Source organism: Penicillium angulare (genome assembly GCF_028827245.1).
Source record: "Penicillium angulare strain IBT 27051 chromosome Unknown utg000005l_segment0_segment0, whole genome shotgun sequence".
NCBI lineage: Eukaryota > Fungi > Ascomycota > Eurotiomycetes > Eurotiales > Aspergillaceae > Penicillium > Penicillium angulare.
Window position 1 is genome coordinate 3,798,616 of NW_026623164.1, and position 27,763 is coordinate 3,826,378.

At 46.7% G+C, this 27,763-nt stretch overlaps 9 protein-coding genes across 9 annotated transcripts; 5 read left to right on the forward strand and 4 right to left on the reverse strand.

Annotated features, from left to right (window-relative positions):
* Positions 1-388: 388 nt before the first annotated feature.
* Positions 389-1,616, reverse strand: N7478_008788 (uncharacterized protein; the record flags this gene model as incomplete). The annotated part of the gene is made up of 3 exons (XM_056925002.1): positions 389-532; positions 592-1,263; positions 1,440-1,616. The coding sequence occupies 3 exons, from the start codon at positions 1,614-1,616 to the stop codon at positions 389-391; spliced, it is 993 nt and encodes a 330-aa protein (XP_056777728.1).
* Positions 1,617-3,839: 2,223 nt separating this feature from the next.
* Positions 3,840-4,946, forward strand: N7478_008789 (uncharacterized protein; the record flags this gene model as incomplete). Its single annotated transcript, XM_056925003.1, has 1 exon — positions 3,840-4,946. The coding sequence occupies one exon, from the start codon at positions 3,840-3,842 to the stop codon at positions 4,944-4,946; it is 1,107 nt and encodes a 368-aa protein (XP_056777729.1).
* A 3,255-nt stretch (positions 4,947-8,201) lies between these two features.
* On the forward strand, positions 8,202-9,891 carry N7478_008790 (sugar porter family MFS transporter; the record flags this gene model as incomplete). Its single annotated transcript, XM_056925004.1, has 3 exons — positions 8,202-8,307; positions 8,378-8,953; positions 9,029-9,891. 3 exons carry the CDS (start codon positions 8,202-8,204, stop codon positions 9,889-9,891), a joined length of 1,545 nt encoding a protein of 514 aa, XP_056777730.1.
* A 323-nt stretch (positions 9,892-10,214) lies between these two features.
* Positions 10,215-11,531, reverse strand: N7478_008791 (C-3 sterol dehydrogenase/C-4 decarboxylase; the record flags this gene model as incomplete). Its single annotated transcript, XM_056925005.1, has 2 exons — positions 10,215-10,877; positions 10,956-11,531. 2 exons carry the CDS (start codon positions 11,529-11,531, stop codon positions 10,215-10,217), a joined length of 1,239 nt encoding a protein of 412 aa, XP_056777731.1.
* A 1,729-nt stretch (positions 11,532-13,260) lies between these two features.
* Positions 13,261-17,051, forward strand: N7478_008792 (GTPase-activating protein LRG1; the record flags this gene model as incomplete). The annotated part of the gene is made up of 4 exons (XM_056925006.1): positions 13,261-13,644; positions 13,734-16,179; positions 16,247-16,533; positions 16,608-17,051. 4 exons carry the CDS (start codon positions 13,261-13,263, stop codon positions 17,049-17,051), a joined length of 3,561 nt encoding a protein of 1,186 aa, XP_056777732.1.
* A 2,023-nt stretch (positions 17,052-19,074) lies between these two features.
* On the forward strand, positions 19,075-20,943 carry N7478_008793 (Major facilitator superfamily domain general substrate transporter; the record flags this gene model as incomplete). The annotated part of the gene is made up of 5 exons (XM_056925007.1): positions 19,075-19,132; positions 19,191-19,261; positions 19,322-20,458; positions 20,518-20,622; positions 20,680-20,943. The coding sequence occupies 5 exons, from the start codon at positions 19,075-19,077 to the stop codon at positions 20,941-20,943; spliced, it is 1,635 nt and encodes a 544-aa protein (XP_056777733.1).
* A 612-nt stretch (positions 20,944-21,555) lies between these two features.
* N7478_008794 (uncharacterized protein) lies at positions 21,556-22,758 on the reverse strand (the record flags this gene model as incomplete). The annotated part of the gene is made up of 3 exons (XM_056925008.1): positions 21,556-22,231; positions 22,298-22,571; positions 22,626-22,758. 3 exons carry the CDS (start codon positions 22,756-22,758, stop codon positions 21,556-21,558), a joined length of 1,083 nt encoding a protein of 360 aa, XP_056777734.1.
* A 233-nt stretch (positions 22,759-22,991) lies between these two features.
* N7478_008795 (proteasome regulatory particle base subunit RPN10) lies at positions 22,992-24,000 on the forward strand (the record flags this gene model as incomplete). The annotated part of the gene is made up of 4 exons (XM_056925009.1): positions 22,992-23,017; positions 23,074-23,112; positions 23,164-23,383; positions 23,449-24,000. The coding sequence occupies 4 exons, from the start codon at positions 22,992-22,994 to the stop codon at positions 23,998-24,000; spliced, it is 837 nt and encodes a 278-aa protein (XP_056777735.1).
* Positions 24,001-24,373: 373 nt separating this feature from the next.
* Positions 24,374-26,373, reverse strand: N7478_008796 (uncharacterized protein; the record flags this gene model as incomplete). The annotated part of the gene is made up of 4 exons (XM_056925010.1): positions 24,374-24,746; positions 24,853-24,975; positions 25,035-25,075; positions 25,684-26,373. The coding sequence occupies 4 exons, from the start codon at positions 26,371-26,373 to the stop codon at positions 24,374-24,376; spliced, it is 1,227 nt and encodes a 408-aa protein (XP_056777736.1).
* Between the last annotated feature and the right edge of the window lie 1,390 nt (positions 26,374-27,763).

Consider the following 27,763-nt stretch of genomic DNA (forward strand, 5'->3'; position numbering starts at 1 on the left):
GGAATATAAGGAGAAGACTTGCTAGCGGTCGCTACGATGCATGATTCAATATGTTCTAAAGCCACTTGAATCAGAAATTGAACTTTTTTAATGTTCTCGGTCGTCGAATTTTAACGAGGGATACCCTTTACTTGATTCATGGGTCTTTGCCTCTTTCTTTTTGGGTTTCAAGACTGAACTTTTTTTTACAGTCCGGCTTTAACGTTTGAAAATTGAATAAAACAATAAGGAATTGATTGATTCCTCGTCTTACCAGCCGGGGAAAACAACTCATGGCATAATTCATAGATTCTAGTGACTAAGGCCTTGCCCTTTGACTACGTATTAGGAAACAACTTGTAACGAAGGTACATTCTGGAACATGAGATAAAAGTTGCCCCCTCGGGATCTATACCCGCATAGAAAACTTCTTCAGATATAGATAATCAGCCATATTCTCATCAACAGTCCGTCGAATCATAGCCGCCGCCTCTTCGCCATACTTAGCACGCCACTCAGCATCGAAGTCTTCCTCTGACTTCTGTGCACGTTTCTAATTTCCGTGGTGTTAGCTTTTCAACCCATTTGCGTTCTCAGTAGCCCAATACTTACATGACTTCTCGCCTGGAGTCCATCCGAGTGCAGCGCGTCTTCATGAAAGCCGCGCCATTTTTCGAATTTGTCATTTGCCACAGAGTGATCAACTTCTCTGTCCCATCTTAGCATTTCCGGGTCATATTGAAGTCCAACACTTTTGCAAAACGCCTCAATCATTGCTGCCGGATTTTCTAGCAAGTCATCTGCATCGACAATGCATATCTCGTGACCAGTAGGTTTGGCTATGCTGGGCTCGAAATCTGGTCCAGCGTTGTCTAGATCGGAACGTGTGGCTACCTGCGGGCCAACAAGTCCCGTTTTTCTCAAGTAATCAAAATGGCGACGAAGCTCATCATATCCGGATTCAAGAGGGTCGAAGTAGAACTTTGTTATCTCCAGCAACGGTGGGATTGTACATCGGTAGTATGATGGCACGCTATAGTGCGGGTCACGAATCAGAAATGCGAAATGAAACATTTCCTGTATCGTATGAGGCATCACAGTTGGATTTCCTGGCTCAGCTGAACACTGGCTTGCATCCTGGTTCTTCGAATAGCTACCATTCTGGTGGCTCTTGCTAGGATTTTGTCCATTCATAGCGCTCAGTAGCGACGGAGCAATACTCGTCGGTTTTCGATTGGGTGCAAATAAATAGTAATCAATGTCCTTGACGAAAACTCGCTTTCCCTGTCAAATTGGTAAGCTCAGTACCTGAGTACGTAATGTCTTTTATGCAGGTGGATAGAATATGATTGGTGGGTTTCAGCAAAAGGCGTGGCAGATAACAAACTCAAACAGAGCAGTATAAGTGGTTTTGGATAATGTGCGAGCCATTAGGGATCAGTGGGGGAGTATAGTCAGACCTGTGATGCCTCTTTTTCAATTCCCTCTAGGACTGAGGCATAGGTAGACTCGCTAAATCCACTATCCAATCGAGTCTGTTTGTCATTCTCAAATCGAGATGATAATCTCTCCGGTCCGTAATAGAATGCGTCACCAAATGGCTCATGGACACAATGAATTGTGTCATGTTGAGTCATGAAGACCCTTTCAAATGCTGTGGAGCAAGCCCGGGGGTGAGCAGCCACAAATATAGGCTTTGTTGACATCCCGATCTCGGTATATAGAAAGCTTCAAGAGTACTTTTGATAGTACTTCCGATGATTCAATGGTCTCAGAGGTCAGCTGTATGGCGTGATGAAATAAACGAAGGATGTTGGAGAAGATTAGGCGCTCGGACGGAGAAGGAGGGGTAGGGGCATCAGCAGGAGACAACTTTGAACCTCCATGGCCTCGGTAGGGACTCTTGAGTTCCCCCGAAACCGGCGGGGCTTTATTCAAATAAATGCTATCGATTATGAAATGAAATTCTATTTTCTTTCCAGATGTCACGATTGCTCAGCTATGTAGGGAGTAAAACACACTGTCCGTCCTTCATGCCATCTATCACTCTGGTCTTCGTTGGCTATATGCTGTTGCGTTGTTACATCTTACTAAATCATATCGTTCAAAATAGATTATGTTGCTTCAATTGTCCCAATGGGTATACAACTCCAATCAATATCATCAAGTACCTTGTAGTGAGTGATTATTTGGCAATAGTGTTCGCATAAAGAAAGAACATGTAGTTATGCAGGTGACTCTTTGTCGTTGCCGGTGAATCCCACCGTGACTTTCTATTGACTTCACATTTCTCTATCTTGGTATTCAATTTCCCATTTCAAGTCTATGCTATTTCAGCGAACCAATTGCTCATGATGGTGATGCCCCCTTCTCCCAGTGACCACCATGTCCATTGATAGGAGAAGGGCCACTGTCAACCCCACAAAATAATCACGCTTATCCTAAAGAGGGAGTAAAAACGTGGATTTAAGGTTTACCTATTTGTGGGGCTATAGGAATTAACCATGATGTCAAACCCAGAGAAATAATTGATTTAATAACAAAATTAGCTGATTTAGCGATCCTCAGGATGAATGAAATTCATATCAGAGTGACTTTAACAAAATTCGCAATATCTCCACCTAGAACCCTTCAATGTTTCGTGGGACATTGGGCGCAATGTCCCCAAAGGTTGGGGTTCGGTTGAGTCTGTAACCAACACTTCTGCTGTCTTTTCTCATTAATAGCAAGATGATTAGATCAAAACTGGTTTTAGGCAGAGTCTTGCGATACTACCAAATTCTGATACCTTCTTGGCCGCACTTCGCGAATACAGTGTGCACAGTGAAATGTCGGCGATATTCAGAGGCTGAATCTGTCAAGAATAATTCAGAAAAATGTGGATGGAGAAATCTAGAATATCAAAATACTCTCGAATTGGTCAATGGGTTGTATAAAGAGGTAAAATCCAACCACTTATGGCCCTCAATCACAATATTTGTAGCAAACTTCATCCCATCTCATCTATTGGCGCTATACTTCCATAGCGAGCATATTGTCCACAAGTTCCATTCTCAACTTTTATCCGACACTCTAGACATAACAACATTTTTCTATTTAATACTTGTAACTTTTTTAACAAAGAGTTTCACGAAAGATATCATCGTCAATAAGATGACCATAGTTTGAGATCACGTGATCGCGTGCAAGGTGCCGAGATGACGGAGGGGAAAGGCCTGCGACGCAGGATTGTTAACTAACATCAACCGAGGTGGCTCTGCCTCCAGCCGCACACACTCCTCGCCGTCTCCGGCCCCGCCACGTTGTTGACACCAGGTCCGAGCCTGTTAAGCTTTATCAAAGCTTGCAATTGATTTTTGATGTTCATTGAGTACATCGTTCCCAGTCCATTCCGTCCAATGCAGCTAGAAGTTGCAGTCAATCTACGATGCCCAGATGTCCCTGCACCATGCTGAGGCCTTGAGTGCAGACAAAGGTACAGATGTATCTTTTTTCATGAAAGACCAGTACTGACAACTTCATGATATAAATCAGACTGCCAAAAGTGCAAGGAAAGAAGAATCAACTGCGATCGGTCTCAGCCGGAGTGCAGAAAATGCATCGCGAGAGGCTTCCGATGTCCAGGCTATGGACGCATCCTGAAATGGGTTCAGGGGGTTGCCAGCAGAGGCGCCTTAGCGGGTAGACGTTTGCCGATCCGGACGCCAATCCCTGGGGCTGATATCCGACCCAATAACCTAGCAGAAGAAAGCCAAAATCAACTGGTGAGGCTGTATCATGGTCTAAACTCGGTTACTCGCCCTCCAGACTCCCATTTTGATGCCATGACCCAAGAGCTGATGCACCATTTTCAATCGAACATGTCTGCGAAACTGGCTTGGGTCGATAGCCCCACGAATCCATGGAGAAACATTATTATTCCCCTAGCCTGGGGATCAAAAATGGTACTGGATGCTGTATTGGCCCTTTCTTCTGAGGATTTAGCCGCAAAATTACAGCATGATCACCCGCATCATCGGCATTTCCAGGATGCCTCACTGCGTTTGCGAAATCAAGCTTTGATCTCCTTGTCAAATCAAATTGCTCTCATGAGCCAGGAGACGTCACTGACCAGACTTGAGCCAAGTCAAGCGCAGCAGGCTCTAGCTTCGGCACTTATCCTATATAACGTCGAGTTGCTTGGTGCTGAATCTGTCAAATGGAGGATGCATCTTCAGGCTGCTAGGGCAATTTTTCAATGGAAGAAACAAAGGTTTCCGCGAGAAGCTCTCACAGACCAGACAGATTCTTTCCTTCTATATGAACAGTATTACGCGAGTGTTTTTGCAGGCCTCACGACTTTCGATACGCCGGGTGAACCACTCGATGATATTCAATATACCGACACAACAGCCTTTTTTGGGGACTTTGTGCATATCATCAACCGGGCAACTCAAATTGAGCGAATCGATTATGACCAGAAGTATGAGATACATCCGTCCTTGATCACCAGCATGGTACAGGAAGTAGATGAAGCCAAGCATTGCATGGTAGCATCGAGTCAAATGCTTCATTTTCCAGATCAAGATGCCCGAGTTAGTTTTCACCGCCTCGTCTGCATTTTCCATGATGCAACCTTGATATACATTCACCAGGCATTATCAAAGCACTGTCCACCAGAAGTTGATGTTCAATACCTAAGAGACTCGATCCTAGATAACTCGGCATCGCTCTCTGGTAAGATATCATTTGCCCAGGATCTGATTTGGCCTCTGTTTATTGCAGGGACTGAATGTCAAGGATTTCCAGATAAACAGGAGATTGTAGCTCGCGACATTGAAGTCGTGATGAGAATAAGTGGCACTCTAGATCGACGCAAGGTTTTGGATTTCCTACGGCATTTTTGGTCACTGGGGCCAGAAAGCAGTGTTAGCTGGATTCAACTGATGAGAACACAAGCTCCGAACTACCATATGTTGATTTTATGATTTATTCAATGGCAAATTCAGGATGAGCAGTTGATACTCAACTAATATAAATCCTCTCATATCAAATCCCTTCATTTCGTCCGCCGTGAACGGCTTAAGGCTACCTATCTGTAAAATGATTTTCCCCATTCCCGAGCACAAGAGAGGGAGAAATCAAAAACACACAAACTTTAGAACCACACTCTGTAAGGCACAACGGCAATTTTCCTAACGGATTGTGGGTTGTGAATGACCTGTTTGACATGCTCCATGGTCACTGTATCAACCTGACCCCAGTCCCACCTCTCAACGATCCTGGCTTCCAAATTTCTCATCCACCCCTCTCCCTGATACTTTCCTGGGTCATTCCAGGGTAAAGAATTCCAGGATTGATGGCCGTGGACCCCCTTCTAACAATAGCATATGATACGAAGTTTTTGAGGTCTCTTTCCACTCTATGCTGGCTGGATTATTTAGTGGAATCATTCGAAGCATCCAGATCAAAGAAATCATGTATCGAGAAGCGCTCGTCATTGGGCTTTGAAGGTAGTTGGAGGGCTTGTTCGGTGGTGTGTTCGGTATTTTCAGTCCGACCGCTTCTAGTATGCGATGTCCATTGCGCTCTTGGGTCTTCTGTTCATTTTGGAAGAGCACTCGGGTATGACTTGAGCTTGAGATGTCGCCTGGTTGGGTAAAACTTTAGGGCAAACCTTTTGTAGTGGTGCTGGCCGTCGCAGAATCCATGATAGAAGCTCAGCTGGATGTTAACTCGATAGATAAATCGATATGTGTTGCATGTAGATTTAGACGCGTTGAAGGTAGTTGGATGTATTTAAAGGTAGTTAAAGGTAGTTATAAGTTAGCTAGTTGGTTAAAGATGCTTAGTGAAGCATTCCTATTAAATACAGTTGGCTCCCTCACTACAGTTCTTTATATTTATTTTCTTTATCTGAGAGTTTGCCTAAAAGTTGGTGTTAGTCTCTTATCTCCTCTTTTATCTTCTCTCTTATTTCTTTCTCTTACTGCCAGTTGGGGGAGAAGGCACGCCTCGGGGCAGAGGGGTATTGTTATTAGAAGTCTTCGCCTTGACTCGGGACCTGGTGGCCCTTTGTAGGCCCTTACTCCTGAGGGTTATGGTTCCGGTACGAGACTGAATAGGTCTTGAATGAGTATTGTAGTAGATTTCGAACGCGGCGGAGCAGGTCCTGGAGGAAGCCCTGGAGGTAGGAGATGGGAAATGGGGATGGGAGATGAAGATGGTAGGTTAGAGTTGGAATGAGAATAGGAAGCGAAAGAAGTGGACAACAGGTGGGTTATGTGACGTGAGGCGATATAGGTGAAGCGATACAGGTGAACGGTATGTATTAATATATAACGCTGAATTGTATGAAACACAAATAAAAATTGGTTGATAGAAAAAAGAAGGATGGGGGAAAGGACTGAGGAAATATTTTAGGTATGCGGAGCGGTACGCAATATTAACTAGACTCTAAGTTATTATACTACTAATAAATAGTAGATAGATTAGATCAAAATTCAGTATATTCAGTGAAAAGAATGAAGGATAGAGGGAAGAATAGATAGAGAGAGAGAGAGAGAGAGAGAGAGAGAGAGAGAGACAGGGGGGGGGGAGAGCTATAAGATAGTGAGTGAATATGAACCACGCTGATACCTCAGGATCATCAGCCTTAGCTAACATAGCATCCATAACACAAGTACGCCCCGGGTATACATATAGCAGATAATTACCAAAGAGAATTCAAATGGCATAACGCTGTTGATCAAAAATATTACATTGAAAAAGCCCGAAGCCCAACCTGGAGATTTAAAGACGAAAGACTTGTTATGCTTCCCAAAAAGTCTGTCAGCATGAACAAGAGTTACCTATCTCAGAATACTCAACAAATGGCTTGAAAATGCTAGCTAGCTGACTCGCAAATAGCGGTTCCACCTTCCAAGTTCAAGCACTAATTGGTACACAGATAGGAAATCTTACGCGTTGCCATATTCCCCCATAAAAACGTATATGCCTAGCGTCTTCTCAACTACTACCCTAAGTCACGGCATTTCGTCGAAATTGCACAATCCATTCCCATTATGACTCCTATTCATCCTTCAGCCTTCTGCTCTGTGTTCTCTTACTTCAATATAATAAGGTTGTTATTGTGATCTTCAAGGCGCGAATTTTCTCTATGTATAGGCAGAACCCACATACATCGCAGACTCTACTCCCTTGGCAAATTTATTCCTTCGGGCCCTCTTTAGCCCCGTTTGGAGATTGCATCATCCCTGGGCGGATATTCTCTTTTTCGAAGTCATGAATAGAGCCGATGTGTCTGTGACAGGCCTTTCAAAACTAGAATGGCCAGCCTTTTGCTTGTTATATGACTGGCTTAGGATTTCAAAACAGTCCGAGGTCTGCCTCATGGCATCAACCGAAATAGTAAGGATTAAACCGGCCACTGGCTTTGATTGTGTCACAAAACAACATTTAATCCTCTTTGCCACATGCAACAATGAAGCTCTCAGGTTGACCTTAGCCGATTGCCGACCAGGATGTATGGAGGCGATGAGGCTCCATCATTGGCTCAAGAACCCACATACGTGTATCGCAGGTGCAAGGGGGAAGTCCAGAACATCCACATCCACCTCAATCACAAGCCATGTACATGTATCTCCTCTTTCTTGAATAAACTCAAGAATAATTCCGAGCACGAATAAAAAGCCACATATTTCAACACAATTGCCTATATACCCATCTCAAGCGACCGGTGCGATCGAACCGACCAGCCGATGAGATCATGCCAGAGTGGGCCTTGGCCACGATGCGGAGAAAGCGGGAAGGGGAAGATCTGGATCAAGGATGTCATGAGCCTACTCCAATCTAAAATAACTACGACCACCCAAAATGATTCATAGAGGAGCCAACGGCTCAAAAAGACCTCGCAAAAAGCAGAAAACTCCATCGAAAATAATATATAGATCCACTGAACGCATCAGCTTGCGGCTCGGCCGTGCAACCTTCGCAGACGGTGATAGGCAGGAGATGTTCTGGCTCCATGGCGTGCTATGGCGAAATCGCCTGCTGACGCTTGCGTGCTGCTTGATCCGCGCGCTCAGTCCGCATGGAAACACGATAATGATTTAGGCTTTAAGCCACGAGGCTTCGCGACGTTGATGGTTCAGATATTCAAAATTCTTTTTTCCCCTCTGTTGTTCTTGGGATCTTGGGATCTTTCTTTCTTTTTTCCTTCCGGTACAGAGAACTAGGTCACCATGGCACGGTTGAACGGTACCAAGCTTGGTGCTTTCCGAGCTTATTTTTTCGGTTTCTTCATTTGTCTTGCTGGTTTCCTGTTTGGTTATGATACCGGCATTGTTGGTAAGTGCCGAAGCCTCAATCTAACCGTGCTATATACTTTATACCTAGTACTAACATCGATATTGTTCAGGGGGTATTCTTGAATTCCCGTCGTACATGCGCGATTTCGGGTACAGCGATGAAACAACAGTCGATGCGGTGATGGTCAGTTTACAAAATGTGGGAGCGTTCTTCTCGGCGCTGGCCATCTTCCCTGTATCTGAGCGCTTCGGGCGCAAGAAGACCATTCAGACAGCAATGTCCATCTTCTGCATTGGTGTCGTACTCCAGGTAGTTCCATCACACTCATTGGTATGCTTCTACATCGGCCGTGTTGTATCTGGTGTCGGTCTAGGTGCTGCCACTGCCGTTGTGCCTACGTACAGTGCGGAGATGGCGCCCAAGGAGATTCGCGGTATGCTTGGGTCTGGTATGCAGTGGTTGTTTGCACTAGGTGTCATGACCAGCTACTGGATTGACTATGCTGTGGAACAATCACTGGCTGGACAATCCAAGGAATGGCAAATTCCAGTTGGTTTGCAGTTGGTGCCGTCGTCTATTCTGGCTCTTGGTCTCTTCACTCAGCCTGAGAGCTGTCGCTGGTTGGCCAAGAAGGGACGTATGGAAGAGGCATGGGCAAGTTTAACCTGGATGCGAGCTGATGACGGTAAGTACTCTTCTTAACGTCCGAAAGAAACAACGTGAGGGATCATCTGAAGCTAATGATGTTGTCAAATCTTAGGTCCTAACGTCAAGGCCGAGTTCCACGAAATCGAAATCGGTCTCCAGGAAGAAATCAAAGCAACCGAAGGCCTCAAGAAGAAAGAACTCTTAGAGCCAGCCAACCGTTACCGACTTGCTCTTGCTTTCCTCATGTTCTGCGGGCAACAATGCACAGGAATGACCGCATTAGCATACTACGGTCCACAATTCTTCAAAATCATAGTTGGAAACGACAGCGGTCGCTCCCTGCTCGTAACGGGCCTTTTTGGCGCTGAGAAGTTCGTCACAGTCGGCACATACATTCTCTTCTTCTCCGAGGCATGGGGACGCAAGCCAACGCTCTGGATCGCAAACATCCTCATGGCAATCTGCTTCATCGTCGTTGTCGTCGTGAACAAGACAACCGATTCCCTCGATGCATCCGGGGACCCCTCCAGCGCCGGTATCGCCACCGTCTTCATGATTTTCCTCAGCAACTCAATCTACCAATTCAGCTGGGGTCCGGTGCCATGGCCGTATACAACAGAAATCTTCCCATCCCGGATTCGCGAGATCGGGTCATCAGTTGCAGTTTCTTCGCAGTGGCTGTTCAATTTCCTCTTCTCGCTCACGACACCTTACATGATTAGTGCGTGGGGCACATATACCTTCCTGTTCTATGCTGGTCTGGATATCTTCATGGCTGTCATGGTTTTCTTCTTTGTTAAGGAGACTAGAGGCAAGTCGCTTGAGGAAATGGAAAGCATTTTCCACAGTCGTGCTGCGTTTGATGTCGAGATCGCTCGCCATGAGGGTGAGGCGATTGGAGAAGAGAATATCAGTGCAGTCGATGTGCACCACCAAGGAATAGATAAAAAGCAGAGCAGGGACTCTTCTGATTGATTTGGTTGATGTTACATATTGATTTTTGATACTTGTTTATATCCAATGTGCCATTATGCGGTACTATGCGTCTTCGTATATTTTAGCTGCAGGATTAGCTAGAAATGCATCTATCCAAGGCACAGACAGGCCTGGAATAGCGAGCCCTCCATTTTCTTGATTGTATTTTCTTACCAAATAAATGATACATAAATAGACAGCCTTAAGCTGGGGGCACATCCTTGAATGGTATAAAAAAGGAAAGGTCGTTTCTCAAGGCGAATCGCCTTGCATATTATTACACTATAGACAAAAGATCTTGCATCAATTCTCCAAGATGCAAGTTACAGCGCCTTCTTTCCATCATCCTCCCGTTGCTTCTGAACCACGTACCCAACAGCACGAGCAATACCCTCATCAACAGGAATGACAGGCAAGTAAGCAAGACGGAACTTCGCCTTCTCAATGGAGTAGTAACGGGTCATACACGAGTATCGCACCATCCGCTGTGTCAGCCGAGGAGTCTTACCAAAGACACCCATCACAGTCTCTGCGATACCGCCAACAATACCCAGCAAGCCCTCGGGCAGAGCCCAGACCTCGCTAGTCTCAACTACTCGGTCAATCAGCGCCCACATGGCACGTGTCATATCCCAGAAGTAAAGAGGAGAGTCATTGGTGATGTTGAATGCCTCGCCGTCCACGCGCTCGTGGTCCAAGGGCCCGCCCTGGCCAGACTGGTAGCGGTCGAAGGTACTAATCAAACGGTGTGCAGCCAACATGTGTGCGTAGGCAATGTTACCGACGTAGGTGAAATCGAAGAGGTTGTCATTGTCGCCCAACTGCATCTTCAGAACTGTGTTGGAGGCTTTGGAGCCGTGCTCGAGGATCTTGTGGGTGACTGTTGTGTCTTTTTCGCCGAGGATACCAGCGGGACGGATAGCAGCTGTGGTCATTCCGCTCGGTGACTGACGGTTGTATTTGAGGACAAGTTCTTCAGCGTCGGCCTAGGGAGAGGGAGAAAAAGAGATGTCAGTATATCGAAATCGATTGAGTTTTGAGAGCGCAATGGATCGATCGCTTACCTTGGTCTCGGAGTAGTATTCCTTCTGTCTTTCGCCACGGATGAGAGGCCATTCCTCGTTCACATTGATCAAGTCACTCTGAGTGTCGTGCACGACGGAGCTAGAGCTAGTGTACACAAAAGCCTTACACTTGCCACCCCAATCACCATGCTCACCACCAGCAACTTCGACAAGAGTCTTAGTACCCTCAACATTAACCTTGTACAGCAATGGCTTGTTACCATCGAGCACAGATGGAGTCGCAGTATGAATCACAACATCGGGCTTAACGGTGCGGAAGACCTCAAGCATGGACTCAACAGAAGTAATATCGCCATCGTAATAGGTTGCGCCAGGCAAACGGTTGTGTGTAGTTCGCAGATCCACCACGGACACCTTAGCCTTATAATTGGGGAATCGAGAGCCGAGAGTCTCAAAATCGAAACGCGCATCGTCGGTCACCTTGGGAAGAGCAACGCTGGGGTCTGTCTCGGATGGGAAGTTTAGGAGATGATCGACAATATGCCACCCCAGAAAACCACAGCCACCGACGACCAGCACATTGCCTAGTTCCAGATTGCGCCTCTTCGCAGCCATTTTGATTGCCGTTAACAAAAAAGAGGGATGAGGGGGTTAACAAGTGTGGAGTGAAAAGGGGAGGACACTTGGAGCGGGATCAGCTGATCTGGCGATAAGTGTTATCGTGGTTTTTTTGTTTCGGCCTGGATATTCGGGCGTGAACATTGATGTTGGTAACTTATCTAACTATTCAAGGTTTGTGCATTGGCCTAAACACTAGTTTGGGAATTGGAAAACTTGGAATATATAACCTTCGGAGCAAGTACGTTTTGATTGATATCGATTGTCTCTTATATTTCAAAACTTGAAGAAAGAAAAGGGAACAGAACTTGAAGGATTGCCCGATGGATGTGTTCTTATAGGAGTATATATTTTCAGACTTGGCCTTGGAATTCAAGCTCAAAAAATGGACGACAACTTGAAGACCGCGTAAATAAAGGATTCTAGCATATATAATATTTTCAAGGCTTTATCCAAGACAGGCACATAAGCCCAAATTGAATTTGGAGACAATAATTCCCGTAGAGATAAAGTTGGTTGTATGCGTTAAGGACGGTAAGGCTAGGCAGGAGGGTATTAACTATAACCACTAGGGCATGGATGGCTCTATGCTTGGTCAAAAGATATTTCCGAGCTTACCATAAGGGAATTCACAGAGCTACAAAAAGGTCAGCCTTGCTGAGGTATAGCGCGTCTTATATTATGAAAAAGTGAGAAAATATGTTCCAGAAATAAGTAACGAACTCTGTTCTAAATTGACCCGCAAGTTAGTTGTAAGTGACCCGAAGCGCTGATGATGGGGAAATTGTGCCACATGATATTACTAGACATGGAAAAATGTGCGAAGAGGTCAACAAGATCGAGTTTCTCACCTCATTTACCCCGTCTGATAGACTCGAATCTTCGATATACTCCTCAAACAAGGTTCTCTCCACTGTGTAGATGGAGACCAAATGGGGGCGGTGTGGCCCACCACGTGACCTCAGGGACTGAAGCTAAGGCGGCGTCTGCTGGTACTAAGAATACCCATAAGGGAATTAGGGGCAGAGGGACCACCACCATACAAGTCCAATTAGCACCCAAACCTTCTCCATCTCCATTCCTCAGCCCCCCCCCCCAGCCCACTTCTTTTCCAACACCCTCTCAACCCTCCCTTCTTACCAATATTGTCATTTTGGCCTGGGTTTTCCGTTTCAGTTTCCTTTTGGCGCTTTTAACTTTACTTACGACCGCCTTTCCTCGTGACGCCCTTGTGACAAGTGCGCCGCACTAAGCTTCCAAGTCGTGAACCCCCGCGTCAAGACTGACAACCCACCTCCCCAACTCCGTGCGCGCCTGAAGCAGGTCCCGGTCCGCAAGCCAATCTTGTGTATATCAATCATCTACATCTGCGGGAAACCTGCTTTGCTTTCGTCGCCCATTCGTTTTCTTGCTTCCCCGCCGCTGTCCTTCCCCCCGCGTGGATAAACTACATGGCATAAAGAGTGAGTGATGGACTAGAGGGGACTCGAACCCCCAAAACCCATGGCCCCCGAGGAAATTTGAAGATACTTGATTCTAATCGATCGATTTTTCGAGGATCTTAGAGAACGCGACCAATATTCTTTGAACATCTCTGCGCTGTGTTGTGTTTACCTGAGCACAGCATTGGATTCACCCCGCTGTGACTTCTTCAGTTCCCTTGCATGCAGTGTTTATCGCGCTCTTATACCCACGATCCGATCATACTGACTGACGGGGGACCATTATGCCCCCCGGTGATCTTCCGGCCAGCCTGGTCGCAGGCAAGCCCACTCCGACATTGAATACCTCGGGTTATGGGGCCAGTTACTCGAAAAATACTCCTACCTCGCCCGAAGATAGTCTAATCCCATTTGACTCTCCTACAACTCGTACCGGCGGAAATCACAGCCCGCTCAGCCAGGATGATCGCTCAAGTCGAGGACTAGAGCCTGAACAACCTACTTATCGAGATCGCTCAAATGCTCGAGATCGATCACGTCCGAATGGACGATCACATAACAAGTCCCCAGGATCATCACGTCTCTGTCAGAAATGCAATGAACCATTGACGGGTCAATTTGTACGAGCACTTGGTGGTACATTCCATCTTGAGTGTTTCAAGTGTCAGGTAAATGATAATCTCGAGGGTGACCTCCTCTCACCCGCATAGATTGGCTTTGTTCGACTGTAAATATGCTGACTTTTTCTTCTTTTCAGGACTGTAGCGAAATCGTCGCTTCTAAATTCTTCCCTGTCGATTCAGAGGACCGCAGCTGCCAATTTCCCCTTTGCGAGACTGATTACTTCCGACGACTGAACTTGCTATGCCATGACTGCGGTGGCGCCCTGCGCGGCTCCTATATTACAGCATTGGACCGCAAATACCATATCGAACATTTCACCTGCTCTGTATGTCCTACAGTTTTTGGCGCCCAGGACTCATACTACGAACACGAAAGCAAGGTCTACTGTCATTTCCACTATTCGACCCAGTTCGCGCAGCGATGTCATGGATGTCATACTGCAATTCTCAAACAATTCGTCGAGATTTTCCGCAACGGTCAAAACCAACACTGGCATCCTGAATGTTATATGATTCACAAGTTCTGGAACGTAAGGTTATCTCCAGCTGGTGAACCGTGGGAGACGCCCCCATTCGATGAAGATGTCAGCACCGAGGAGCGTGAGCGCATTCGACAGGAAGAGGATACGATGGAGGAGAAAGTATACAACATCTGGAGTACTCTGTCCACATTCGAGGAATCTTCAGCTGCCTGCATATCCGACATGCTCTTACATGTCAGCAATGGTGTCTATATCGATGGTGTTCTTGTGGCCAAGCGATTTATCGCACACGTTGAGATTCTGTTCACTGCTGTTGATGAACTAGCAGCTTTCATCAGATCCCAAGGCGTCAAAGAGTTATCGTATGGTCGAGAAGCTAAGTTGCTCTGCAAAAAGATTGTCGCTTTCTTTGCGCTTTTGTCTAAAACCCAAGAGACCGGGGTTCGCAAACTCGGCGTCACACAAGAACTACTTTCACTGGTGACTGGTCTAGCCCATTATCTCAAGCTTCTCATTCGCATTGGCCTTCAAGGTGCTTTGAAACTCGAACGAGAGACATCAGCACCCGCTGGCTTACACGAATTCCTGGGTCACCTTGCGAACGCAGAACATCTCACACCTCCAGAGGAAGAAGAGGGGCCTATTGATCTCAATGCTGGGGTGGAAGGTCTGGCAGATCAGCTATCCGATTGCTGTATCAAATGCCAGGAGCCCATCGACGATGAATGTCTTCTTTTAGAAGACAAGAGATGGCATCTTAAACCGCCTCATCTGTCTTGCTCATCTTGCGAAAAGGATTTGAGCATTGAACTCACCGATGCGCTTTGGAGTGAAAGTGAAAGGAGCATTTTCTGTTCGGCTTGTTCCAATCAACATAATGTCGCATCCGTGGGCGGCTTTGTTCGAGTCACCAAGTTACAGCAGTTTGTGTTCCTGCTGAGAGTCGCCCTTGCCAGGTTGCTTGCAGTGCTTCGCGCAGGAGGAACACTACCGCACACATCGGATGACCCTAACCTGGTTGATTATCAGAATAATGAAGGCCATCGTGCCCACAGTTCTGAGCCCCGCCGAACTAATACACGCTCCATGTCGTATAGCGCGGGCGGCAGTCGCCACGGCGTTGAGGAGTCGTCCCTGGAACAGACTGTCGGGGAGATGCGCAGGCTACGTTCGATTCGCAATGAGCGAACGCTATCCACGACTTATAAGAAGGCTCGTGCCTCCCGCATAATTGATGGCCCCGAGGGCAGAAGTGCACGACCTGGATCCTCCGGCAATGACGGCAGTGATCCCCGTGGTCCTGGGTTCCAGATTGTGGAGGAAAGAGATGCCAACGGCGACACTGTCAAGGATTTGACGTTTGGAAATCAAGATGCGCTTACACTGGATGATATTCCCCGCATCGTTGCTGCTGAGCAGGCCAAGGAGCAACGGCCAAACGCTTACAGACATGCTGGTTCAAAGCTTGTCATGCCTCGGGACCCTATGCCTGTTTACAAGACCGGTCACCAACGTGATTTCTCGTCTGGAAAATTGGATATGATCTTGGAGCCTGCCACGCGTACGAAGCGATATTTTTCAGAGCTTACTGCTTTAGAATACTTCATTGTCCGACATGTTGCTGTTCTTTCGATGGAACCTCTTTTAGAAGGACAATTCAACATGGAAGAATTACTTTCTCTTATTGAATCCCGCAAGCCAACCGTTTGGAACATTTTCGGTCGCGCTTTCAAAGACAACAAGAAAACGGGCAAAAAGAAGGGCATTTTTGGCGTTTCTCTAGACTATCTGGTCGAGAAGGAAGGAACCGAGTCGAGCCATGGAGTTGGCCCTGGAGCCTTGCGCATTCCAACGCTTGTAGATGATGCTGTCTCCGCAATGCGTCAAATGGACATGTCGGTTGAGGGTGTTTTCCGAAAGAACGGTAACATCCGACGCCTCAAGGATCTAGCTGAGCTGATCGACAAAAAGTATGATCAGGTTGATATGGCCAAAGAGAACCCGGTACAGATTGCAGCTCTCTTGAAGAAGTTCCTTCGTGAGATGCCGGATCCCTTGATGACATTCAAGCTGCACCGACTTTTCGTTGCCGCTCAAAGTAAGTTTTGCAACGATCTTCCCCCGCCTTGTTCTTTACCTTTTCGAAATCGCTAACCATAACACAGAACTACCCGATCCTGAGAAGCAGAAGCGAGTGTTGCACCTCACGTGTTGTCTCCTCCCGAAGGCTCATCGTGATACCTTGGAAGTTCTCTTCTCATTCCTCAACTGGACATCGTCATTCTCACATGTAGACGAAGAGTCCGGAAGCAAGATGGACATCCATAACCTCGCAACGGTTATTACTCCCAACATTCTTTATCCTAACGCCAAGAACAGTACCGTGGATGAGAGTTTCATGGCTATCGAAGCAGTGAACGCTTTAATCACGTATAATGACAATATGTGCGAGGTATGTATCTTATGCTCTACTCCATCATGCCTGAGGACCACCAAATCTAATCATTTTATCTTATCTCTTTCCAGATCCCCGAGGATTTACAATCAATTCTCAGTGACCCAACTCTTTTCAAAGAAAATGCCGAAGTGACGACCAAAGAGATTCTCAAACGATACGGTGACATTGCCCGCGGAAGCTTCTCAAATAGACCAGAGAATGGGGGCGAAACATTCACCATTACCAATTCGAACAAGCACAGCGCCCCGGCCTCAGCTCGGATCGAAACCGACCCTTCCCAAGATACAGCTTGGCAGATGCAAAGCTCGGTCCGCCACGTGCCTGGGCCAAGCGGCCACTCTCACTCCTCGAGTGCCGCGCCCCAGGCCGGTCTAGACTTCGGACCCCCAGAGCCGAGCTACCATCGTGAGCGTAGTGCCAGCAATGGTAGTCAACAAACGGCTGAAGGTCAGTCACAGAACGTTCCCTATCGACCTCGACCTAGCCCAGGTGCTATGGGTGTTACAGGTTAGACTGGGGACATTTTGTTGTCTTTCATCCTTATTTAGTCTTTTTTTTTACATCTTCTCTTCCCATGCACAGTTTATAAACCGTGTCATCAACGACTGTGATTTGCATCAACCAATCTGGCGACCCTCTATCCCCTTCTCTGTCTATGGTGTATTTTTCCTCCTCAGCCTCTTCCCTCTCGCCAACGATTTTATCTCTTCCGATCTGCCGGGGGTTCCTTTTTAGCGTTGTTGTGTGTTTTCTCTTTTCATCTCGACTGACGGGCTTGGTTGACGGAGTTTTTCCATTTGCCCTATTTTCTATTACCTACATACATCCAAAATTCCTTCAAAAGTGATCAGCGAGCTGATTGGTCTCGACGGAGTGGTATCTGTTCAAATGACACCCTATCATTTTATCTTTGATGAGATTAAAGATGGTGTTTGTCTCATGAACCCTTTCTCTCCCTCCGTTGTGTTTTCTTCTTGTTTCCTGTCTTCTTGCATCTGATTCCGGGGATCAGTCATACCTATACCATACCTACTTTGCTGCACATGTGGACAACTATTTGTCCCTCTTTCATTTGAAATTTGAGCATGATTCACCATTGATCGCGTGCCTCATGTCCCTCATGTTTTTAGACCAAGGCTCCAGGCTACCTTGGTCCTACCTCCTTTTCTTCTATTTCATTTCATGTCTACTCTTTTCACTTTTCTTCTTCTTTTTTTCCCCAGCCTTCAATTCAGCGCACTATAAGATCAAGGCTTTTGCTTGTTTTGCTTTTTTTTTTCAACTTCACTCTTCACTTTTCTTCTTCCCTTGACTGCTGGCGCCGTTAACCAGCATGATTCCCATGATACCAGTGCTGAGTCTAAATTTAGCTATTACCTGAAACCATGTTGAGCTTCTTTTTGATTTCCCCACCTACGGACCTACGGAGTACTCCGTCCATTTGAAAACAAAGTAAATAAATCGCCCCATCCATGTATTTTCGCATCGTAGACATACAAGCATTCAACAAACATGCATAATGGGGCCAACAAGCAATGGATGACGGCACCCCATCAACTTAAGCACAGACATCGCATAATCGAAAAGCCTCTGTGGCTTTCTGATTTGACTATTCCGCCCAATTTTTGGACCACGCCCTAAAGTTTAGCGACTCTCACCTTCTTTCAAGCCGTGTCAAGCCTCTGACGCAAGCCCGCGACCTAGTTGCGCATCAAAGCCGCATTATTGGCCCCAGCCCCCAACTCCACTGGCCCCCACCAAACTCCGCACCACTAGGCGCCTAATAGCCTTCCCGTGAACAAACATTAACTGGTCCCATCCCATATTCCTTGTAAGCAGCTAATGAAGTGGAAACACACCACAGAATAAGTGCTTACGGTACGGCATTTATGGCGTTGGGGCAGAAAACCGTACGAATGCACATGTACTCGGTTCCATGCTGACTCGAACAATATCTTGATCCATGGATGTTGCCTTGCGACTCACGCGAGTTCTGGCCCCCATGCAGCTTTGCATATGTGTGACGGAAAACGGAGTAGAATCCTTGCACTTACAGCGGAAGGATTTCTTTGTCAAAGGAAAGTTGGGAGACTCGTCAGTTAGACATAAATAAATGTAACTTTGTGCAAATGACGTCGAAGGAATGCTATTTGATAGGTAGACAGGATAAAAAAAATACATGAATGGATCCAGCAAGGTCTCCTCCACTCTTCTGTCTTTGTATCTTTGGAAGACCTGTACTATCGCAGCATGCATCACCGGACTCAATGTCTATCTACTAGTATCCTGCCCCCATTCCTTCGCACAAATCACCACGTGTGTAATGCTGGTAATATGTGGAAGGATTACACCCCCTGTAGAAAAATAGTTAGGCTTAACGAACTGACCACCCTGTATCTGTTTCGCCCCCATCCTGGGCCATCCACCTACCCTACGCAAACTTTATAAGAAGCGAGCGGAATCCCAAACACTATCTATCGGTGCGGCTTACGATCTTCAATCCTTCACCTACAATACTTCCAGCTGTCATCCATAATGTCGCTCCACGACGACCCTGCCAGTTTCCCTCCGGGTACACATCTGCTCGGTAACAGTAAGTCAATCTTCTCCTATTATAAATATCCCTGACTCAAATTCTGACATTTACATAGCACAAGCTGGGACAGACAAGAAGGACATCGTTCTTACCCCAGCCCCCTCTGCCGATCCCGATGACCCATTGGTATGGCAACCATCCCCAAATCCCAACCTCAAAAAAAAAGTAGCTAACTCATGAAAATAGAACTGGTCCGGTCTCAGGAAAGGAATCAACTTCGGCCTCTGCTGCACATATGTCCTTTTCACCTTCGTTCTACTGGATATCAGTTCCGTCGCATACCTCTACTACGAATACGAATTGAAATTGACCTACGCAAACCTCAACCAAACCAGTGGTGCCGGATACGCAGGTCTCGCAATAGGATGTCTCTTTTTCATTCCCTGCGTGCACAAATTTGGTCGCCGCCCTCTATATCTCATCAGTGCCATCGTGCAATTTGCCTGTGCAATCTGGTACGCCAAATTCACCACGGCCGGTGAAATGGTCGCCATCTCCTTGCTAGCAGGTCTAGCAGGCTCAATCAGTGAGGCAATCGTAATGATTACCGTCGTTGATTTGTTCTTCGTGCACCAGCACGCGCGAATGAACGGTATCTTCATCTTCATGCAGAGTCTGGGTACCCTAGGTGGTCCCATTGCTGCAGGATACATTGTCGTGAACAAGGACCTCGGCTGGAGATGGATGTGGTGGTTCATCGCCATCTTCCTCGGAGTGAACTTTCTGTGTGTATTGTTCTTCTTCGAGGAATCGAAGTACGTTCCTCGTGGTGTATCAGCAGTCAAGCGCCAGATTGAGAGCAAGGGTAACTTCTACGATGGTAATGGGACTGCATCTCAGAATGGAGAGAAATCCGATGGTAGCGATGAGGCACAATCTCCCGCATATATGGAGTCACAAGCTCTACCTCGCAAATCGTACCGTGAGCGTATGGCATTGATTACGAAGACCGATGTCCCCATTCTTCAGAACTTCTATCGCCCTCTTATTGTCGCCGTTGTTTTCCCTGCTGTTACCTTTGCTGCGATCCAGTACGGTTTGATCTTAGCCTGGTTCTCGGCTACAGTGTCGGCGGGTTCGAACTTCCTGATTTACCCTCCATATAACTTCAAGGCGAATGAAATTGGTCTGTTCAACATTGGAGGATTTATTGGTACCCTCCTCGCTGCGTGCACGGCGCCTTTCCTGAACGATTGGCTCGTTGTGTTCCTGTCTCGACGAAACAAGGGTGTATTTGAGCCTGAAATGCGTCTGTGGTTCCTTTTCCCTGCCATCATATTCAACTCAGTGGGTTCCTGGGTCTTTGGTATTGGCCTCGCTAAGGTATGTTAATCCTTCCTCTTACTTACAATTGAAATACTTTAATCTAACATTTCATTCAGGGTTGGTACTGGGTTATCCTTGCCGTTGGCAATGGAATCTTCGGCTTCGGATTCATGATTACTGCAGATGTAGCTCTGACATACCTCACAGACTGCTATCCTCTGGTAAGTTCATTCACTTGAAAACATCATACTTCGCCATTGCCATACTAACAAGACTAGATTCTCAACGACGCCCTTATCTCTGTTGTTTTCGTCCGTAACGGCTTTGCAATGATCATCAAGTTTGCATTCACCCCCTGGCTCAAGGGAATGGGTATCCAGAACACATTCGTTCTCATTGGAGTGATCTCTCTTGTGACCATCGTCATGCCGGCCCTGCTCATGATCTTCGGCAAGCGGGCTAGAATTAGCACTGCAGCCAAGTATCAGGAGTTTGCTGCTCGCCAGCAAGTTCAGAGGCCGGACCTGCAACCAGCTCATTAGGTTGAGCGGATCAGGATTCTCCTGATTAAATTGAACTCAGATACACGTTTTTGGAAAAATCTGGATGCTGCGTTTGGGCTGGCTCTGAATGAATTGCGGCGTCTAGGAGAAGATTTGAGTCTTAATAATAATTATATAGTAGCAGCGAGCTACAAATTGTCTAAATGATCAACGTTTATGAACCATTTGTATTTGGGAAGTTTTTATAACGCGCTATCGACTTCAATCTTATTAGTTCAGAGTATATTGCGCTTTGTGGAAAAAGCGCAATGCTCTTGTAAAAAGTTGACTGTTTATACCATACAACAGATCGATGTGGGATATTAGATGGAAAGTAAGAAGGGAAACGTGTTGAAGACCATGCTAAAGACACGGGATAATCACAACCATGAATTAGAGACAAAAAACAGACAAATAAAGAAAGAAGCATAATAACACCGTGAGCGCCCCTCAATTTGATATGATGCCCCCAATAATAAGAACAGAAAAAATAGATACTCCTCGCTGAACAAGACAGTCAACTCCATTCCAGCCATCAGCGCTCATGATATGGAAAATGTTATCCAATAAGATTCAACCTTGACTGCAAAAAGTCAAACTGAACATAAAAATTTATACACGCTTGCGTAGCGCCCGAGTCCCCCGAGTCGAAGCTTCAGTCGTAGAAGCAGGGGCAGTAGTCTTCCTCATAGCAGCCGTACTAGCAGTCTTCTTAACGGCCAATGAAGCGGCCTGCGCACGAGGTGCAACAGGTTTCTTCGCAGCAGTGGAAGCAGTAGCTTTCCGGGCGGTACCTCCACGTGTGGGCTTCGTGACAGTCGTGCCCGAAGAAGCAGTCGAAGAAAAGCTATTCTTGCGTTCACCCTGTCGAGTAGCAGGGCGAGGGAGTGGAGAAGGTGCCACGGTCCTAGGCCCAGTCGCCGCTCGGCCAGTCTTCTTCGGTTGTGTGGATTGTTGCCAGGGATCCTTGACGGCGGAGACTGTTGCGCCGCGGGGGCGGGTAGTGCTTGCTGGGCCAGCAGCGCGAAGAGGGCTTGATGGCTTGAGTGGGGAGGTAGGGCGGGAGAGGTAAGATGGCTGGCCCTTCTCTGGAGAGGCGCGGAATGGGGACTGCGGGTATGTGCGGGAGTTCAGGGATTTAGGTGAGAGGATTCGGTGGTCGTTGCCTCGTACTTCCTGTGAGACGACGCGGGAGGCTCCACCTGCTGCTGGGGCTTTACCTCGACGTTTAGGGTTCTTTAATCCTTCTGGTCCACCGTTCTCTTTGTCAGAGAAGTGACCATCATGACTAGATGGAGTATTAGCCATGATGTTGCAGGTTGAATATATTGAATAGGTGGGGTAGATTGCTTACCTTGGTCGTCGAGTTCGGGTACCGGCTGGCGATAGAGCCTGGTCAATTGAGCCGATAGTTGGAATTGATCGTTGGACCTTGGCGGGGGATATTTTCCTTGAAGGCGATGTGGTTTGGGCCTGAGCCAAGAACGCGTTGTGCTTTTCGAGCAGCTCACCCATGTTAGCTTTGCGAAGGGTCATTGGGATACGGTTGACGCGTCGTTCGAGGCGTGATCGAAGGTCATGTTGCTGCAACGCATACTGAGCACGAAGCTTTCGAGCTCTTTCAGTAACTAAACAGCTGTCAGTCATGATTCCGGGAGTGAAATGCCGTCTTTATCACACACTTTCAAGTTGAAGGTTGTCCATCAATGCCTGCTTCTGGTTTTGGGTTAAGCGTAGTTTCTTGTCTGGTCGCCCGGTTGGAGTGGCATCAGGCGCTGTCAAGAACTCAGGAGATTTCCGCTTGAGAGAAGTCATAATTGCGGGGTGGGTTATGTTGCGATCAAATCGAGTAGCTTGAAGGTTTGAAATATAGAGTGTAGAGCGCGGAGTCACAACAAACAAGGTGTGGGCGGAATAAACCGGCAGAACCGAGCTCTACCTCCATCGTCATCAGCAACTTAAGGCCCCGTTCTCCAACGACCATCTCTTCTATCTCTCACTCATCCCCCACATCTTCTATCCGGCAGCTTCCTACACATACCGCCATCATGTCCCTCGAAGCTACGATGATCATGTTCGTCATTGTCCCCGCATCTGGAAGCTAAATCGCAGTACTGACCTCTCCCGCAGTGTCGACAACAGCGAAAGCAGTCGCAATGGAGACTACACGTGAGCTTATCTGACCCCCCTCATTAGGCTTGCATCGTCTAACCAACTCAGATCAACTCGGTGGCAAGCTCAAGTGGATGCTGTGAGCATTATCCACAGCGTCAAGATGCGCGTGCACCCGCAGTCAGCCGTCGGTCTGATGAGCATGGGCGGCAAGGGTCCCGAAGTTCTATCAACATTTACCACGGACTTTGGTGGTATTCTCGCTGGACTTCATGACACTAAGATCCATGGAACCTCTCATTTGGGGTCAAGTATCCAGGTTGCAGGAGTAAGCACGACCCCATTACTAATACAAGAACGCTAGACAAAGGCTAACCGGGGCGAACAATATAGTTGGCACTGAAGCACCGCTCCGAGAAATCGCAACGGCAACGAATTATCGTATTTTCTTGCTCCCCGATCGCGGAAGATGAAAAGACCCTCGTCAAGCTCGCCAAGAAAATGAAGAAGAACAACGTCTCGATCGATGTGGTGGCATTCGGAGATCTGGAATCCGATCAAACTAAGAAGCTGGAGGCCTTTGTGGAGAATGTGAACAGCGGTGACAGCTCTTACTTGGCTATCATCCCGCCAGGCCCTCATCTGCTTAGTGAGGAGCTGCAGGCGACCCCGATTTTGGCCGGTGAAGATGCCGGTGCTGCTGCTGCGTCCGGCGGTGATGGAGGCGATGCTGGAGGATTCAACTTCGAGGATGCTGCGGAGAACGATCCTGAGTTGGCGTTCGCTTTGCGGTTATCGCTTGAGGAGGAGAAGAATCGACAGGAGAAGGAGAAGCGCGATCGTGAAGACCAGGAGGGTAAGACCGAGCTGGGTGGAATTCCAGAGGAAGGTCATGGTGAATCTAGCGGTGACAAGAAGGATGATGACAAGATGGACACTGCGTAGATTCTCTGAGTCTTTTCTGGTGGAAACGATCTGTGATGCATACCCGGCGTTTTACTTCTTTTGTTTGTTACCTTGCGTTTATTCTTGTCTACTCGACAACCCCCACGCTAGACGGCTTTCAAGGGCCATTTCTCACTTGGGACGAGAGAAATATCGATGCGATTGGTATTATGCACAGAGCTGAAGTAAAGTAAATGTCCTAGAATACAGCCAAGCACACCCAACAGTCTTTAACATTCCATATTTGGAACGAAGAGTAAAATCAACAGGAGAAATCAATGTCTAGTCATAATTCATAATCCCAGTTCCAGTTCCATTCGGTTCGCAAAATCCTGGGAACTTGCAACAACTCACGACCCATCTCCACAATAAATTATGTCCGCCCCCTTAACCAAGCTGCGAGATGACGATCAAATGCCTCGCAGCGTACAGGCATCTCTAGTTGATAGAAAGGGTTCTTCATCACATAGTCGGCGTAAAGCTCATAAATCTTATTCATAACCGTCTCGACACTTCCCGTCATCGGATCGGTAAAGAGCAAGAACTTGGTCCCTGTCAACGTCTGGAAACATGTCAATCGGAACTTCTCCGTTTCGAGATATTCAAGACCCGACGCAGGAACACCAGGATTAGGATAGGAGTAGCCGGAGGTGGTAGGGGCATTTGTACCAGGGGATGCGACGACGGGGGATGTGGTATTTTGAAGGGGAAGTCTCGGGGTGATGGTGCGGGTGATGGCGTGAACACTGCGATTGAAACGATCCAATCAGTCATTTTCATTTTCATAAAGCTTTGGAGTACCAGGCATAGTTGCGCCGGCGATTTCAATGGCGAGGAAGAGGGATTATTTACCCATGGAAGGTACCGGCGAGCACCAGGTAGTCGTTTGTGGAGAGCTTGCGAAGGCCGGGTTGGAACTCGCGCTGATAGATCAGACCGCCGGCCTTATTGATTATGATTAGAAAGAAAACGGTCCTAGTGAGCATGTCAGATTTACGCTTGTATAGGGGCTGCTGTGGTGGGTAGAGACATACATGATGATGAGCTTGGCGTGTGATGATGATGTGAATGTGTTCTGAGGGGAATCGCGACCTCAATTGTGGGGGTGCCGGTAGCTTCAAGTGGTGCTTCGGAGGGTCAATAAATAATGTACAGCCTCCAGTGGTATAACGAAAAGTGGTGATCAAGTAAGGCAGGTGAGTGTGAGGTAAATCCCCATGATTAATGATGCAGGAGCTGGTCAGAGTCGCGGGGAGATTGGAGGTTGGTACCCATCTATTCTGTAAGCCACTAGTGGGAAAAGAGTGGAGTAGACTGAATGACAGCCAATAAACTGCCTTAAAATTTAAAACTTGAGTACACTATATTTGGCTTGCTACATAGCCCAGATTATCTCAAAATAAATATATTTACGATTGAAAATCAACATTTGTATTTGGAATCTTTTCATGAACTTCGTTTAAAAACACCCAGCATATCTCAAGATTGGAACGGGCATCGTCTTGCCCTTCAATGTTGAAGTAACAATTGGTATATTCAATGAGTTTGAGACAAAGCACTTCATGTAAGAGCAGCTTAGTTGGTTTCCAGCACCGTGCTAATCTCCACAATACTCTAGAAACATACATTAGTCTTCCGCTGCATAACAGATTTTACCTGCAACAAGAGGTGGATTATACTCACTGGACCCTTGCCGCCTTGTGTCTCATAAGACTTGCTCTCGTACTTCACAGCTCCAGAAGCACCGCTACCACCAGCTTTAACATAAGCCAAGTAATCGGGTGCACCAGGCATATCAGTATTATCAGCAATAGCGAGCGATCCCACGCGCCATAGCTTCAATTCCTCAAGCAACTGAAGATCGGAGAGATAATACTTCTCCCAGTGATCATAGAATGCCATATCAACGCTAGTAACCTTGCCTTCTGTCACGAGCTTATTTAAAGAATCAGATCCGAATCCCTCAAGGACGTGAATCACATTCTCCATGCCAGCAAGCTTGACGAAGTCCCGCGTCAATGCGACCATCTTCGAGTCCGGATCAAATGTGTACACATTGACGTCCTCGGGAATATTCTCGCCGTAAATATCACGAAGAATAGCGCCCCATGCTAGAGCTGACTTGCCTACAAATGTACCGAATTCCAGAATGGTACGAGGAGCAGGCTGCTGTGAAAGGAGGGCTTCTTTAGCGACGGCTAATTTGCTATCGCGGAAGATCATCATGTGGCCCTTTTCATTGGCGAATGTTTCAATAGCAGCTGCTAGAGCCCAAGGATTGTTCTCAAAGTTGCTGGCTGGCTGAGAGAAGATGTATTCGCGCAGTTCATCGGCGCGTCTGGCGAAGGTATCCTGTAGGGATTCTGAGGCCATGTTGAATACGTAGGCTTTGAGACGTTGGAATGGGAGAGAATATTGTATGTAGATGGCTGATGCGATTAATGCTAGTGAGATAACCAGATAGCGAGTTTGTACCGAGAGCATTATGTTTTCTGTTGGAGGGTGGCTACTCTTTTTATATCGACCCGCGGAAAACTGGAATAATAATGAGAAATATCTTAATTTAGCTGCTGTCGGTCTTAAGTTCTAATCATGGAATTCTCTTTCCCTGTGGGGCTCGGTAGATGTGTCTTCTCCGAGTACTGGACCTATAGTACCACGGTGTGGAAGGCAATGCACCACCTGCTCAATGTTGTCTGATCCGGCTAATTGTGGTCCCCGGATGTAGGCGTTGGTGATTGGAAGATCAAATCAATCTCCAAGATTACATACGACTGATCCCGCAACAAGAAGTTGATCGTGCCAAGACCATGATATAGATCTTGAGATTTGGTGTGTTGTCGCGTCATTCTGGCGCGGACGATGTCCGAATCTCGGGGCTGGATACCTAATGCGGCATGGTTCACCGGCCGTCCACAACACAGTATCAAGAAACAAGAATTAACAAATAAATAGAAAAAAAAAGAGATCAACAATGTGATTCGCTCACTTCAATTCAGTCCCAAAGTGCTATTTAATATGAGATATCTGGCATGTGAGATAGGCACATACATGGATGTACCGCATCAAGTGGCAACGCTCAGATGATGCACATGTGGATCATGATGTTCAAGTTGACGTAAACCAACATATAATAATCATCCATACTATGTTCTAGTATGTTCCAGACGGATGTCATGATGGCTCGGAAGAGTTCAGGGCTTGAAAATGACAAATATCAATAACCGAGTAGTCCTGAGGTCTTTTCTACACACGCCTTCAAGTTCATAGACTCAAGATTCAAATGTTCAAGCCTTTGGCATCATAATGACATAAAGGACTTATAAAATTATCCCAAGACTGTTGCACATGTGTGGATATAATCCCTCATAATCTCGAGTATCTCATCTTATCCAGGTTGCGGGGCGCTAACTTTTCAAATTAAAATATCTCTGAGATAATAGCAGCTACTAATCCATTTTATCCTATCCAGCTTTGACACAACTGACAACATGGCTATTTGAAAGACTGTGCATGAGTATGACTTCTAGAGCTCTCATGATATTCTATCGCCCGAAGATGGTTTTTAACGATGGTCTTAATGATGTCGTATCGTGAACAGATCTAATGACCTTCTGGGATTTTGATCAAGCCATGTTACTGAAACATAAAAATAAAAAATAAATAAATAGGGTTCCCATGGCACGGTGCCTTTCACTTCGATGAACGGCCTTTTGATATCAATAGCGCTCTAATAGAGACGAACAGATTTTGGTTCCCAGGG